At 41.9% G+C, this 15,127-nt stretch overlaps 1 protein-coding gene across 6 annotated transcripts in view; it reads left to right on the forward strand.

The window, feature by feature from the left end:
• UBXN2A (UBX domain protein 2A) overlaps window positions 1-15,127 on the forward strand; it is a 43,101-nt gene that overhangs the window by 22,439 nt on the left and 5,535 nt on the right. For 3 of the 6 annotated variants that reach the window (XM_025867807.2, XM_073897058.1, XM_073897057.1), the window contains 4 exons: window positions 2,116-2,254; window positions 6,734-6,840; window positions 8,746-8,883; window positions 10,135-10,293. In XM_025867807.2, coding sequence (XP_025723592.1) covers window positions 2,116-2,254; window positions 6,734-6,840; window positions 8,746-8,883; window positions 10,135-10,293 — 543 coding nt within the window. The other 3 variants (XR_012379642.1, XM_073897061.1, XM_073897060.1) reach the window with 3 other exon arrangements.

Consider the following 15,127-nt stretch of genomic DNA (forward strand, 5'->3'; position numbering starts at 1 on the left):
TTCTCCTGCTGTCTTTGCTCCTTACCAGCTTTAACCTCATATAACAGTTGGGGCGCCTGGGTGGCTCAGTCGTTGGGCGTCTGCCTTCGGCTCGGGTTATGGTCCCAGGGTCCTGGGATCGAGCCCCACATGGGGCTCCCTGCTCGGCGGGAAGCCTGCTTCTCCCTCTCCCACTCCCCCTGCTTGTGTTCCCTCTCTCGCTGTGTCTCTGTCAAATAAATAAATAAAATCTTAAAAAAAAAAAAACAAAAAACCTCATATAACAGCGTTCTCCTGCTGTCTTTGCTCCTTACTAGCTTTAGCCTCATGTAACTTCGTTCTCCGGCTGTCTTTGCTCCTTACCAGCTTTAACCTCATATAACTTAACCTTTCTGTGGCTCACTTTCCTTCCTATAAAAATGTGGATAAGAGTATCTATATTATAGTTCCTGGCACAGTATGAGAGCTGTAAAAATATTATTTATGGGATCTGAGAAGTTATATTTCAGTACATGTATGAATTTTCTGTATGACTTTCAAAAAGATTGGTCAGAAACCATCTTTTCTGTCAAATCTTCAGTAATATTTCTTAGATGATAAAATATAAATGCAAAATAAAAACCAGTAGATGGGGGTAGACAAAATGGATGAAGGGAGTCAAAAGGTACAAACTTTCAGTTATAAAATAAGTCATGAGGATGTAATAGATAGCATGGCAACTATAGTTAAAAATATTCTATTGCAGGGGCGCCTGAGTGGCTCAGTTGGTTAAGCGACTGCCTTTGGCTCAGGTCATGATCCTGGAGTCCCGGGATCGAGTCCCGTATCGGGCTCCCTGCAGGGAGCCTGCTTCTCCCTCTGCCCCTCCCCCCTCATGCTCTCTCTCTCTATCTCATTCTCTCTCTCAAATAAATAAAATCTTTGGGTGCCTGGGTGGCTCAGTTGGTTAAGCGACTGCCTTCAGCTCAGGTCATGATCCTGGAGTCCCGGGATCGAGTCCCACATCGGGCTCCCTGCTCAGTGGGGAGTCTGCTTCTCCCTCTGACCTTCTTCCCTCTCGTGCTCTCTGTCTCTCATTCTCTCTCTCTCAAATAAATAAATACATAAATTAATTAATCTTTAAAATAAATAAATAAATAAAATCTTTAAAAAAACTATTGCATATTGGAAAGTTGCTAAAAAAATTACATCTTAAAAGTTCTCATTGCAAAAAAAAATTCTGTAACTGTATGGTGATAGATGTTAACTAGACTTACTGTAGTGATCATTTCCTAGTATATACATGTTGTATACCTGAAACTAACATGTTGATTATACCTCAAATAAAAAAATAGTAGAGTGTTAAACTACTACAAATCAAAAATCTTCAGTGGGAAATCTCATTCAGAAGTATGCAAACAATCAAAACTATGATTAGGACTGTTCCTGACACATTATCACCTTTAGTTTCAAGAGTGCTTTCTGTTGGGGCACCTGGGTGGCTCAGTGGGTTAAGGGTCGGCCTTCAGCTCAGGTCGGGATCCCAGGGTCCTGGAAATGAGCCCCACTTTGCGCTCCCCAGTGAGTGCAGAGTCTGCTTCTCCCTCCCCTTCTGCCCCTCCCCCCAACTCGTGCTCTCTCTCAAATAAGTAAATAAAATAAAATATTTTTTATTACCAGAAGGCACATAGTAACCCCTTGTAAAGCTGTTTTGAGCTCTTTGCGAAGAACACATTTTTATACTCTGGACCAGTAATTTTCAACCTGGTGAGATTTTTGGCCCCCAGAGGATATCTGGCAATGTCTAGAGATGGTTTTGGTTATTACACTGGAGGTGGAGGTGGGTGGAGTGTGCATGATACTGGCATCTAGTGGGTAAAGGCCACAGATGCTACCAAACATCCTACAATACATAGGGCAGCCCACACAGCAAAGAATTATCCCTCCCCAAATATCAGTAGACTGAAGTTGAGAAAACCCTGCTCTGGACCCAAATGGTTAATGACTTTCCAAGGTCACATATCTGCTAGAATCTTAATTTAGAAGTGGGTCAAAACTGCGGGACTGAAAGCATTTCATTTCAGGATCCTTTAACTAGAAATTCATGTAAATTTTTGGAAAAGTAATAGTAGTGCTTAATTTCCTTTTTTTGTGTAGGGTTTGTGAAACAGGATCTGACAACCAACCTCTTGGTGATGATCAACAAAGAAATTGTGAATATTTTGTTGACAGCCTTTTTGAGGAAGCTGAGAAGGTTGGTGCCAAATGCATGTCTCCCACTGAACAGAAGAAACAGGTAAATGTCCATAACTTTTTTCTCACCCAGTGTTTCTCAAAGTAAGATATTATTTACCTTTTTCACTGTGTTGATACTGCAAAAGCGATGGTGGGTAAAACTGCCGGTGCCTGGGGAGCAATGAAGGCAGTGACACCAAACTGTACTAGTAATTACCATATCTTTTGCTTGCATTTGGTGGGGGGCATGCTAGTTGCTATTAAGAGCATCCCTGATGAAGCCAGTCTTGGGACAGCTTTATAAAACAGTGTGTGTGAGGAGAGTGCATTGGAAGTAGATGGCTTAAAACCTTGCAAGCCTAAATTTGCCTGTATTCTTCCTTCACACTTGATTAATAAATGCGGTTCTGGTATCTGAGCCTTTGTTGTTTTTTTTGTTTTGTTTTGTTTTTTAAGGTTTATGTATTTATTAGAGTGCTTGTGCACGTGTGTGAGCGAGCAGGGGTAGGGGGACCGAGGGAGAGAAAGAGAAAGAACCCCAAGCAGACTCCCCACGGAGCAGGGAGCCCGATGCGGGGCTCCATCCCAGGGCCCTGGGATCAGGACTTGAGCTGAAACCTGGTCAGTGTTTAACCGACTGAGCCACCCAGGTGCCCCGTGGTATCTGAGCCTTTGTATGTGGCACCTTTTACTCACTGAAAGTTGTTAGAATCTTTAACCCTGTGTTATGGGCCTTGATGGTGGGTCCTTTTTCATTTATTCAATCTAGAAACTCATGTTTACCATTCTAGGACATTTTTTTATGTTGCTTATTTTGCTCTCCATTGCTAATCCCTCTAGAATGCATTTACTTCCATATTGGACCTCTTGGACCAAGCCTCTTAATTTTTTATTGTTTCTTCTATTTTCCACCTCTGTAATTTTGTTCTATTTTAATTGGGATCGCTCTTTGACCTTATATTCAGTCTGTTCAATATCCATTTTCAGGTTCTTTTTTTTTTTTTTTAAGATTCTATTTATTCATGAGAGACAGAGAGACAGAGGCAGAGGGAGAAGCAGGCTCCCTGCGGAGCAGAGAGCCCAATGCAGGACTTGATCCCAGGACCCTGGGATCATGACCTGAGCCAAAGACAGACATTTAACCGACTGAGCCACCCACACGTCCCTCCATTTGCAGTTTCTAAGAGCTCTTTTATTTCCTGAATATTCCCTCCCTTTCAGACATTATATTCTCTCATGAGTGTTATCAATTTTGGATTCTTGTTTTTAAGTTTCTTTTTCTTTTTTCTTTTAAGTAGCCTCCATGCCCTGTGTGGAGCCCAACACGACGCTTGAACTCACAACCCTGAGATCAAAACCTGAGCTGAGATCTAGTCTGGACGCTTAGGGGTGCCTGGGTGGATTAAGTGTCCGACTGTCGGTTTTGGCTCGGGTTGTGATCTGGGGCACAGAAGTGGGAAATGTGGTATTGAGCCCCTCTTCGGGCTCAATAGTCTGTTCAGAGTCTGCTTAGGACTTCCTCTACCCACCCACCCCCACCCTGTGCTTATGCATGTGCTCTTTCCCTCTCAAGTAAATCTTAAAAAAAAAAAAAAAACAATCGGAGGTTAACCAACTGAGCCACCCAGGGGCCCCTATTTTTCAGTTTCGTCTGTTTTCCTCAGTGTTTTTTTTTTTTTTTTAAGATTTTATTTATTTATTTGACAGAGAGAGACACAGCAAGAGAGGGAACACAAGCAGAGGGAGTGGGAGAGGGAGAAGCAGGCTTCCCGCCGAGCAGGGAGCCCCATGTGGGGCTCGATCCCAGGACTCTGGGATCATGACCTGAGCCGAAGGCAGACACTTAACAACTGAGCCACCCAGGCGCCCCTTCCTCAGTGTCTTTATGAAGGAATAGTTCTTTTCCTGTTTGTTTTGTTCTCACCTTTTATGTGAGTACCCTGAGAACAGAGAATTGGTTATAGGTATAAAAGGGCGGTATAGTTTAGTGGTTAAGAGTGTGGATTCAAGGGGTGCCTGGGTGGCTCAGTGGCTTAAGGGTCCTGCTCTTGATCTCTGCTCAGGTCTTCACCTCAGGGTTGTGAGTTCAAGCCCCATGTTGGGCTCCATGCTGTGCCCCTCCTGTTTTGTTTTGATAAGATTTTATTTATTAGAGAGAGCAAGAGAGGGAGAGGTAGAATCTAGAGCAGACTCCGCACTGAGCACAGAGCCCAACATGGGGCTCGATCCCACAATCGGGAGATCTTGACTTTAAAAAAAAAAAAAGTGTGGATTCAAGCCCTACCTCCACCCCCTACTGACTGTGTGACTTTGGATAATTTAATCAATCTTCTGTGTTTCCATTTCTTTCTATATATAAAGGGATAATAATACCTACCTTGTGTAGATTTTGGGAGGGGTAAATAAATTTAATAGGGAAAGTGCTTTAAACAGGATTTGTTACACACTAAGTACATAGGTAGGTAGGTAGATGTGCTAATAATATATGCTATCATTATTATGATTATTTTCCCTAACATCATAATGGAATGATTGTTACTTAATAGGTACTCAGTAAATGTATATTGAATAAATAAATGATTGAATAAATGCTAGAGACAAAGGAGAGGCTCTACTAGTCTGATTCCTTCCTTCCTTTATTTATTTATTTGTGTACTTGAGAGAGAACTTGCGGGTGGGGGGGGGGGACAAGCCGACTCCTGCTGAGTAGGGAGCCTGACACGGGGCTCCAACCCAGGATGCTGAGATCATGACCTGACCTGAAGTCTGATGCTCAACCAGCTGAGCCACTCAGGCGCTCCTGGTCTGATACCTTCTTTTTAAAAGATTTTATTTATTTTTTTGATAGAGAATACAAGTAGGCAGAGAGGCAGGCTCCCCGCCGAGCAGGGAGCCTGACGTGAGGCTAGATCCCAGCACCCTGGGATCATGACCTGAGCCGAAGGCAGCCACTTAACTGACTGAGCCACCCAGGTGCTCCTTAAACAGCTTTTTGATCAGTCCTGCATTTTATCTGAAGTGCCTGACATGGGGCTCAAACTCACAACCCCGAGATCAAGAGTTTCATGCTCTACCGAATGAGCCAGCCAGGGACCCCATATACATTATTTTTTGATATTTTGTATGTGAAGTTTGCTCTTAAGAACGATAGATTAAATTTTGCAGAGGGTTGGGGGATTAGCAGAAGGTGGTCAAATGGCATAAACTTCCAATTATTACATAAATAAGTACTTGGGATATAATGTACAATGTGATGACTATAGTTAACACTGCTCTATGATACATAGGAAAGTTAAGAGAATAAATCCTTGAAGTTCTCATCACAAGGAGAAAATTCTTTTTTCTTTTTTTTTTTTTTAAGATTTTATTTATTTATTTGACAGAGACACAGCAAGAGAGGGGACACAAGCAGGCCTCCTGCCGAGCAGGGAGCCTGATGCGGGGCTTGATCCCAGGACCCTGGGATCGTGACCCGAGCCAAAAGCATATGCCTAACGACTGAGCCACCCAGGCGTCCCAAATTCTTTTTCCTTCTTTCTTTTCATTGTATCTATATAAGATAATGGATATGAGCTGAACCTATTGTGGTAATCATTTCAGAATATATGTAAATCAAACCATAATGCTGTATGCATTAACTTATATAGTGATGTATGTGCGTGTTTCTCAGTAAAACTGACAAATAATTGTAGTTGTGTTTGGTAATGGATGTTGAGTAAACTTACTGTGGTAATCATTTTGCAATATATGCATATATAAAATGATTATATTGTGCTGCTAAAACTAATACAATGTTATATGTCAATTATTTCTGTTTTTATTTTATTTATTTAAGATTTTATTTATTTATTTGACAGAGAGAGACAGCGAGAGGTAACACAAGCAGGGGCAGTGGGAGCAGGAGAAGCAGGCTTGCTTCCCACAGAGCAGGGAGCCTGATGTGGGGCTCGATCCCAGAACACTGAGATCATGACCTGAGCCAAAGACAGATGCCTAATGACTGAGCCACCCAGGCGCCCCTATATCTCAGTGTTTGTTTTTTTTTTAAGATTTTATTTATCCATTCATGAGAGACAGAGGGAGAGAGAGAGAAGCAGAGGGAGAAGCAGGCTCCCAAGGAGCAGGGAGCCCTATGCGGGACTCGATCCCAGGACCCTGGGATCATGACCCGAGCCGAAGGCAGACGCCCAACCATCTGAGCCACCCAGACGCCCTATATCTCAGTTTTTAAAAAGGAATGATACAGGGCGCCTGGGTGGCTCAGTCGTTAAGTGTCTGCCTTCGGCTCGGGTCATGATCTTGGGATCCTGGGATCGAGCTTGCACCAGGCTCCCTGCTCCACGGGAAGCCTGCTTCTCCCTCTCCCACTCCCCCTGCTTGTGTTCCCTCTCTCACTGTGTATCTCTCTGTCAAATAAATAAATAAAATCTTTAAAGAAAAAAAGGAATGATACATAAAATATATACAATAGAAAATATTTTCAGACTTTTAATCTAGTACATTTATTAACAATACATTTTGTTTCTTAACTGCTTTGCAGGTCGATGTAAGTATAAAATTATGGAAAAATGGATTCACAGTCAATGATAATTTCAGAAGTTACTCTGATGGTGCAAGTCAGCAGTTTCTGAACTCCATCAAAAAAGGGTAAGTAGTCTTTGTAAACAGAAGGATTATTTTAGGGGGTGCCTGGGTGGCTCAGTTGGTTAAGCGTCTGCCTTCGGCTCAGGTCATGATCCCAGGGTCCTGGGATCGAGCCCCACATTGGGCTCCCTGCTCAGCGGGGAGCCTGCTTCTCCCTCTCCCACTCCGCCTGCTTGTGTTCCCTCCCTCGCTCTATCTCTCTCTGCCAAATAAATAAAATCTTTAAAAAAAAAAGATGAAGGATTATTTTAGGCATGTTTCATTTGGAAGAATCCATTTTATTGAATATAACTGTAGTTGGCATGAATCCCAGAAGCAATATAAAAATATGGATAAATTTCATTATGTAAATATTAAAAACATATATACCAAAAGACACTTATATACAGTCAAAAGACAAGTGCTGGGCTGGGGATACTTGTTACATCTATGGAAATGCAAATGGATATATACACAATTGTCACAAATCAGTAAGAAAAATATAGAAGGGATATTTTATATATTTGTACCATTTTATCTACATAATAACAGAATAACATGCATTTGGTAAAATGAATGACATTTGTATATTAACATGGAGAGATTTCTATGGTATACTGTTTTTTTTGTTTTGTTTTAAAGTGGAATCATTTTATTTTATTTTACTTAAAGATTTTATTTATTTGACACAGAGAGAGCGACAGCAAGAGAGGGAACACAAGCAGGGGGAGTGGGAGAGGGAGAAGCAGGCCTCCTGCGTAGCAGGGAGCCCACTGTGGGGCTCGATCCCAGGATCCTGGGATCATGACCCGAGCCGAAGGCAGACGCCCAACAACTGAGCCACCCAGGCGCCCCTGGTATACTGTTTTTATTTTTTTTATTTTTTATTTTTTTTTGGTATACTGTTTTTAAAAAGCAGTTTGCAGAATAATGAATAGTGTGTATAGATCAGTACCATCTGTGGAAGAAATAAAATAATTACATGGAGTTTTACTATAGGTATAGAGAAAAATCTAGGAGTTGCAACACCAAAGTTTTGTGGGTTTTTGTTTTGTTTTGTTTTTAAGTAAGCTGTAGGCCCAGCGTGGGGCTTGAACTCATGACCCCAAGATCAGTAAGAGTTCCATGCTGGGACGCCTGGCTGGCTCAGTGGGTGGAGCGTGCGACTCTTGATCTCGGGGTTATGAGCCCAAGAGGTTGTGAGTTGGAGCCCATGTTGGGTATAGAGACTACTTAAAAAAAAAAAAAAAGTCACATGCTCCACCCACTGAGCCAGTCAGATGTCCCCAGTTTTATATTAAAGTGAGAGTGGGATTAATAAGGACTGTCACTTTCGAAGTTGACTTGTGTTTACAGTTTTATTTATTATTTTTTTAAGATTTTTATTTATTTATTTGACAGAGAGCAAGCACAAGCAGGGGGAGCGGCAGGCAGAGGGAAGAGGGAGAAGCAGGCTCCCCGCTGAGCAGGGAGCCCGATGCGGGGCTCGATCCCAGGACCCTGGGATCATGACCTGAGCCGAAGGCAGATGCTTAACGACTGAGCCACGCAGGTGCCCCTGAGGCTGCGACTCTTGATCTCAGGGATGTGTGTTTGAGACCCATTTGGGTATAGAGGTTACTTAAAAATAAAATATTTTAAAAAATTACACCTAGAGGCACCTGGATGGCTCAGTCGGTCCTGTGATCAAGCCCAAGTTGGGGCTTCTCCCTCTCCTCCCTGCTTGTGCTCTCTTTCACTGTCTCTCTCTCTCTCAAATAAATAATAAATAAAATCTTTTTTTAAAAATTACATTTAGTTTCTTATTGTAAAGATGATATGCCACTTATTTCTGTATATTTTTCAGTTCTGTTTGCGTAGTGAGAATAAGTTTTTCAGAGAAAGAGAAAACACTGGAAGCTTTATCACTTTGTTTCTTTACCTTCCAAGGGAATTACCTTTGGAATTACAGGGAATTTTTGATAAAGAGGAGGTGGATGTTAAAGTTGAAGACAAAAAAAATGAAGTATGTATGTCAACGAAGCCTGTGTTCCAGCCCTTCTCAGGACAGGGTCACAGACTAGGAAGGTGAGTAGGTTCATAATCTCTGCTTTCCACACACAGGCTTGACTAATATTCAGCATGTCTTTATTTTATGATACAGACCAGCTCTATAGACCTTATCATTTCTCTCATTGGAAATGAGATTTTTCACGTTAACTTTTATGAGGACTCCTAAGTCCTATTTACCTTAGTGTAAATTAACATATGCTGGCAGTACACTAAAAAGTCATAGAGGCTTTTTTGATTTTACCAAATTAAAGGACCTGGATTATTGAGGACCTTAGGCACAATTGATGGGTAAATAATTTTTCTCCTTTGCACCCACCACTTGAACATTGCCATTAATGTTACAGAGTGCATATGCTAGCTTTTGAATATAGGGTTCCATTTTATAGTTACCAGTGCCTTCAACATTGTGTTCTGTAATAAGTATCTGAATTTTGCAGTAATAAAAATGAAAAAAATCATGATAAAATTAGTACCCCTATCAAAGCCTTTAATTGTCAAATTTTGAATCTTCATCCTATTAAATACTATACTTTATGACAATATACAAAGAGGTTAGATATGTGATCATTTTTATGAATTTCTCATAGATTATCAAGATTGATAAAGTTATCTGCATATTCATCCACACATATAAAAATATTCAGATATGACTTTCAGAATGATCAGGAAATACTTTGCTTCCTTTTTTTCCCCCCTTTATAATCTAAGGACTAATTTCTATAGAGAACTTACAATTTTTTAAAAGTTTTTATTTATTCATTTATTTAAGTAATCTCGACACCCAATATAGGGCTCAAACGAATGATCCTTGGATCAAGAGTCCCAGTCACAAGCTCTTCTGACTGAGCCAGCCAGACACACACACCCCCTTTGTTTTGATTTTTTGGTTCGTTTTTGTTTTTGAGAACTTACCATTTCTTATAGAAATTTTAACCTGGGGAGTAGTAGATAAAATTTATAGATCTTTAAATCCTATAAAATTGTCTGTTCCATAAGGCACTATTAAAATAATTACAATATATTTACATACCACTGTACAGTCTTACAAATTATGCGGATATGCATAATTTCATTAGGATCCTAGATTGATCATATACGATGGACATAAGTAATATTAGTATCTTTATGTTATTATTCAGGAAACAGCTGTGACTTGCTAAAATCTTCCTAGAAGGTATACTTAATGTAGAAGTTTTATAGTATTTGTTCAGTGATTAAGTTCTGCTTAACAACATGCATCTGACTTTGTTGTCTGGCTTTTCTTAGTGCCACACCAAAAATTGTTTCTAAGGCAAAAAGTACTGAAGTTGAGAATAAAAATAATTTGTCTGTTGTTCAACTAAACAATCTGGAACCCATCACTAATGTACAGATCTGGTTAGCCAATGGAAAAAGGATTGTCCAGAAATTTAACATTTCTCATAGGTGAGTCTTCATTTCATCATTTGTCTGAATTTTTTCATGTTTAAATTTCTTTTCAGTTCAGTCGGCAGTTGTTTTTTTTTTTAAAGATTTTATTTATTTATTTGACAGAGAGACAGCACAAGCAGGCAGAGTGGCAGGCAGAGGGAGAGGGAGAAGCAGGCTCTCTGCCGAGCAGGGAGCTGAACGCGGGGCTCGATCCAGGACCCTGGGATCATGACCCGAGCTGAAGGCAGCCGCTCAACCAACTGAGCCACCCAGGCGCCCCTAGTCGGCAGTTTTTAAGAACTAGCCACCAGTTCTCTAAACATAATATATCACAACAATAGAATTAATGAAGTACTTTCAATTTGTTTTATGGATTATCATTTTTATCATTTGATTGGTTTTCCTATATAACTAAATATGTAATTTTTATTTAAGATTTGTTTATTTCAGGGGGGGAAGGGCAGAGGGAGAGGAAGAGAGAGAATCTCAAGCAGACACCCTCCTGAGTGTGGAGCCTAACACAAGGTTCTGTCTCATAGCCCTGAGATCATGACCCGAGCCGAAATCAAGAGTTGAACACTTGGGGCACCTGGGTGGCTCAGTCAGTTAAGTGGCTGCCTTTGGCTCAGGTTATGATCTTGGGGTCCTGGGATCGAGCCCCACCTCGCTTCTCCCTCTCCCTCTGCCCCATCCCTGCTTGTGCTCTTTCTCTCTTTCTCCTCTTTCTCTCAAATAAATAAAATTTTTTTTTTTAATTTTTATTTATTTGACAGAGACACAGCGAGAGAGGGAACACAAGCAGGGGGAGTGGAGGAGGGAGAAGCAGGCTTCCCACTGAGCAGGGAGCCCGATGCAGGGCTCAATCCCAGGACCTAGGGACGATGACCTGAGCCAAAGGCAGACGTTTAAGGACTGAGCCACCCAGGCGCCCCAAGAAGCATATATTTAAATGGTGCCTTAGAATGTTCTTCTGTGACCCAAATTCCTTTTAAATGGGAGGAAGTCAAACTAAACAGGTGGGAAATGGAAGAGGGGATTTGTTATTCCAGTCTAAGGTTGTTTCTTTTTAGGGAAATAAAATATTTTATCTCAACTTCTTTATCTAGAAAAATACTTCCACCATTTTTAGTAACAGTCACCTAGATTTTTCTTTCCGTGAATGACTGAAGCATTTAAAAAGCTTTGGCCAACAGTATTTATTAAGTGATTATTAATCAGGCTTTATTTTCATTTTTTTAATTTTTAAATTAAAAAATTTTAGGATAAATCTATAATTTTATTACAAAACCATTATTTTGGCATTAGTCAGTTACAGTGAGCAAGATACTGTGAGTGTGGCATAGCCTTCTAAAGTAACAATTGGATTTCCTGCTTCCTGAACTAAAATTTAAGTTACATTATATCCATTACATACAAGTTACCTACACTCATTAATGCTGCAAATCCTGACCCATGTTCCCTTTAGGGAGGAGCTGAGGGATTAGAGTAAATGTTAATATACAAAAGTTCCTTCATGGGACTGTTTCTTCTCCCTCCAAATTGCTTTTTGCTTTAAAATAATCAAATTGCTAGTCTGAATAGCAGCACCCAAGAAGCATCACAATTGGTTCTTAAAAAGCAGTGTAATACATATTTTATACCACAGGCAAAGGGAGTGATCACTTTAGTTTGAAACTCCTGTATTAGAGTCTCTTCAGAAATTAAGGGATTCCAACAACTTCTTCCAGATGGTATTACTGCTGTACATTTGTTGGTGGGTCAGTTTCTATGCTGTGTTTGCTTTGAAGGGATCTTCAGTATATCTCCAATACTACTTAAAGTGTCCTCTAGGATTTCACACAACTCTAATGCTTTATTAAGAGTGTCCTCCTTGGGGTGGCTGGCTGGCTCAGTTGGTGGAGCGTGCGACTTTTGATCTCAGGGTTGTGAGTTCCGGCCCCACATTGGGTGTAGAGATTGCTTAAAAATAAAATCTTTTAAAAAGAGAGAATGCCCTCCTTGTTGTCACATTGGTTTTCTAGCATGTCTTTATAGATGTCCACGAGAAAGGCATTTAGGGGGACCTGTGACTTGGTTGTAAACCAAGTAACTGATTTAGTAGATTGGGCTATTTGGAAAGACCACAGTCCTGTAAAATCCCTTTCAAATAGCTGCATGCACTTTTATGATGTGGTATTAGTTTGATCATTTGCGGAGTGTACTGGACTTTTCTCTCCAATATAACCAGTAGTGTTAGAAATTATGAAGTATCTTTGGTTCCAGACAGTTATTTCTCAAATCCTCCGTAAGAAATTGGTCTACGATGAGGTGCCTGGGTGGCTCAGTCGTTAGGCGTCTGCCTTCGGTTCGGGTCATGATCCCAGGGTCCTGGGATCGAGCCCCACATCGGGCTCCCCGCTTGGCAGGGAGCCTGCTTCTCCCTCTCCCTCTTCCTGCTGCTCCCCCTACTTGTGCTTGCTCTCTCTGTCAAATAAATAAAATCTTTAAAAAAAAAATTGGTCTACATATTGCAGCTCATTATCCCAAAGTTTAAATTCCTGAATAACCCATTGTTGATATTGCCAGCTATAATTCTTTGCATCCTGATTAAGAGTATCAGCAATAAATTCGGGGTCCTCAGATGGAAACTTCATAGTTTTTGGGCTGTTCCTCACATATTGTAGTGATGTAGTTCATTTCCTCATGTCAGTCATTTTGAGGTGACTTTAAGAGAACTTTCTGAAGGTGCCACATTGTATAATTGGCTGCATTTAACTCAGTAGCATTCTCTGGTTAGTTTAAAAGCTCATTCACTTCAGGTGCGTCTGCATGGCTCAGTTGGTTCAGCGTCCAAATCTTTTTTTTTTTTTAAAGAATTTATTTATTTATTTGACAGAGACACAATGAGAGAGGGAACACAAGCAGGGGGAGTGGGAGAGGGAGATTCTGCAGGCTTCCCACTGGACAGGGAGCCCTATGAGGGGCTTGATCACAGGACCCTGGGATTATGACCTGAGCCGAAGGTGGATGCTTAACGACTGAGCCACCCAGGCGCCCTAAGCGTCCAAATCTTGATTTTGACTCAGGTCATGATCTTGGGCAGTGGGGTCGAGTCCCGCATAGGACTCTGTGCTCAGTGAGGAGGAGTCTGCTGGAGATTCTGTCTCTTCCTCTCCCTCTGCCCTTCCCCTGCCCTGCTCTTGTCCCCATGCACTCCCTCGCTCGCTCACTCTCTCTAGTGAATAAATCTTAAAAAAACACAAGCAAAACCACATGCACTTCTTTCATCACACTGCAGAATGGCCCAGAAATAATCAAATCTAAATTTTCCACCATAAATGATCTGGACCACTGGATTGAGGCCAATATTCTGCTCTGTCCCTATGCAAGATAGGTGGGCGAGTCCAGGCTCAGGAACCCGCCATCCATAGGGGTGCCACTGCTTCTCTGGGCTCAGCTGCCTTAACTTCTTTGTGCTGCTGCTGACTCTGGGGCTCTGGCTAACCCAACTTGCTGCCCTGTGCGATGGTCACCGTCTCGCCTCAGTCCACAGCAGAGGTGACCCAGGCTTTGTTTTTGTTTTGTTTTTTTTTAAGTTATTTTTTTTTTGGAATCTCTATACCCAACACAGGGCTCAAACTCAGTCGCATGCTCTTCTGACATACAGCTAACCAGGCACCACCTTCCACGCTTTGTCTTTAAATTGGAATGTTTAGTCCAGTTTTTACATTGTTATATAATATGCTGAACTAGTTGGGTTTAAGGCTGCCATCTTGCTGTTTGTTTTCTCTTTACCCCATGTCTTTTTATTTTTTTGGTGTTTTTAAGGTTTTATTTATTTGACAGAGCACGCTTGCACACACAACATGCAGGGGGAGCGGCAGGCAGAGGGAGAGGGAGAAGCGGGCTTCCCGCTGAGCAGGGAGCCTGATGTGGGGCTCGATCCCAGGATCCCGGGATCATAACCTGAGCCGAAGGCAGACGTGTAACGACTGAGCCCCCCAGGCGCCCTGTTCTTTTGTTTTTTAAGGTTTATTTTATTTTTGAGAGAGTGAGCACAAGTGGGAGGGGGAAAGAGAACCCAAAGCCGACTCCATGCTGATCATGGAGCCCCACACAGGGCTGAAGCTCATGACTCTGAGCTCATGACCCTAGCCCAAACCAAGAGTCGGGTCCCCAAATGACTACACCACCCAGGCGCCCCTATTTTTTTTTTTTTAGATTTGTTTATTTATCTGGGGTTGGGGGAGGGGGCAGAGGGAGAGACAGTTCTAAGCAGACTCCACTCTGATCATCAAGCCCCACTCGGGAAACCGAGAGTGGGACACTTAACTGACTGCACCACCCAGGTGCCCTTTTTTATTCTTTATTCATCCTTGCTTGCTTCCGTTTGAGCTTAATGTGTACTTATTATTTTTATCCTCTTACAGCTTTTTAGATTTGCATTTTTTATTCTCTTAATGGCAACATAGAGATCCCAGTATACGTTTAAAACAGGGGCGCCTTGGGCGCCTGGGTGGCTCAGTTGGTTAAGCGACTGCCTTCGGCTCAGGTCATGATCCCGGAGTCCTGGGATCGAGTCCCGCATTGGGCTCCCTGCTCAGCAGGGAGTCTGCTTCTCCCTCTGACCCTCTTCCCTCTCGTGCTGTCTGGCTCTCATTCTCTCTCTCAAATAAATAAATAAAATCTTTTAATAAAAAAAAATAAAATAAAAAAAATAAAACAGGGGCGCCTGGGTGGCTCAGTCGTTAAGCCTCTGCCTTCAGCTCAGGTCATGATCCCAGGGTCCTGGGATCGAGCCCCGCATAGGGCTCCCTGCTCGGCGGGAAGCCTGCTTCTCCCTCTCCCACTCCCCCTGCTTGTGTTCCCT

Source organism: Callorhinus ursinus, unplaced genomic scaffold, assembly GCF_003265705.2.
Source record: "Callorhinus ursinus isolate GAN/ISIS: 27379988/994484 unplaced genomic scaffold, GSC_fseal_2.0 scaffold10, whole genome shotgun sequence".
Lineage (NCBI taxonomy): Eukaryota > Metazoa > Chordata > Mammalia > Carnivora > Otariidae > Callorhinus > Callorhinus ursinus.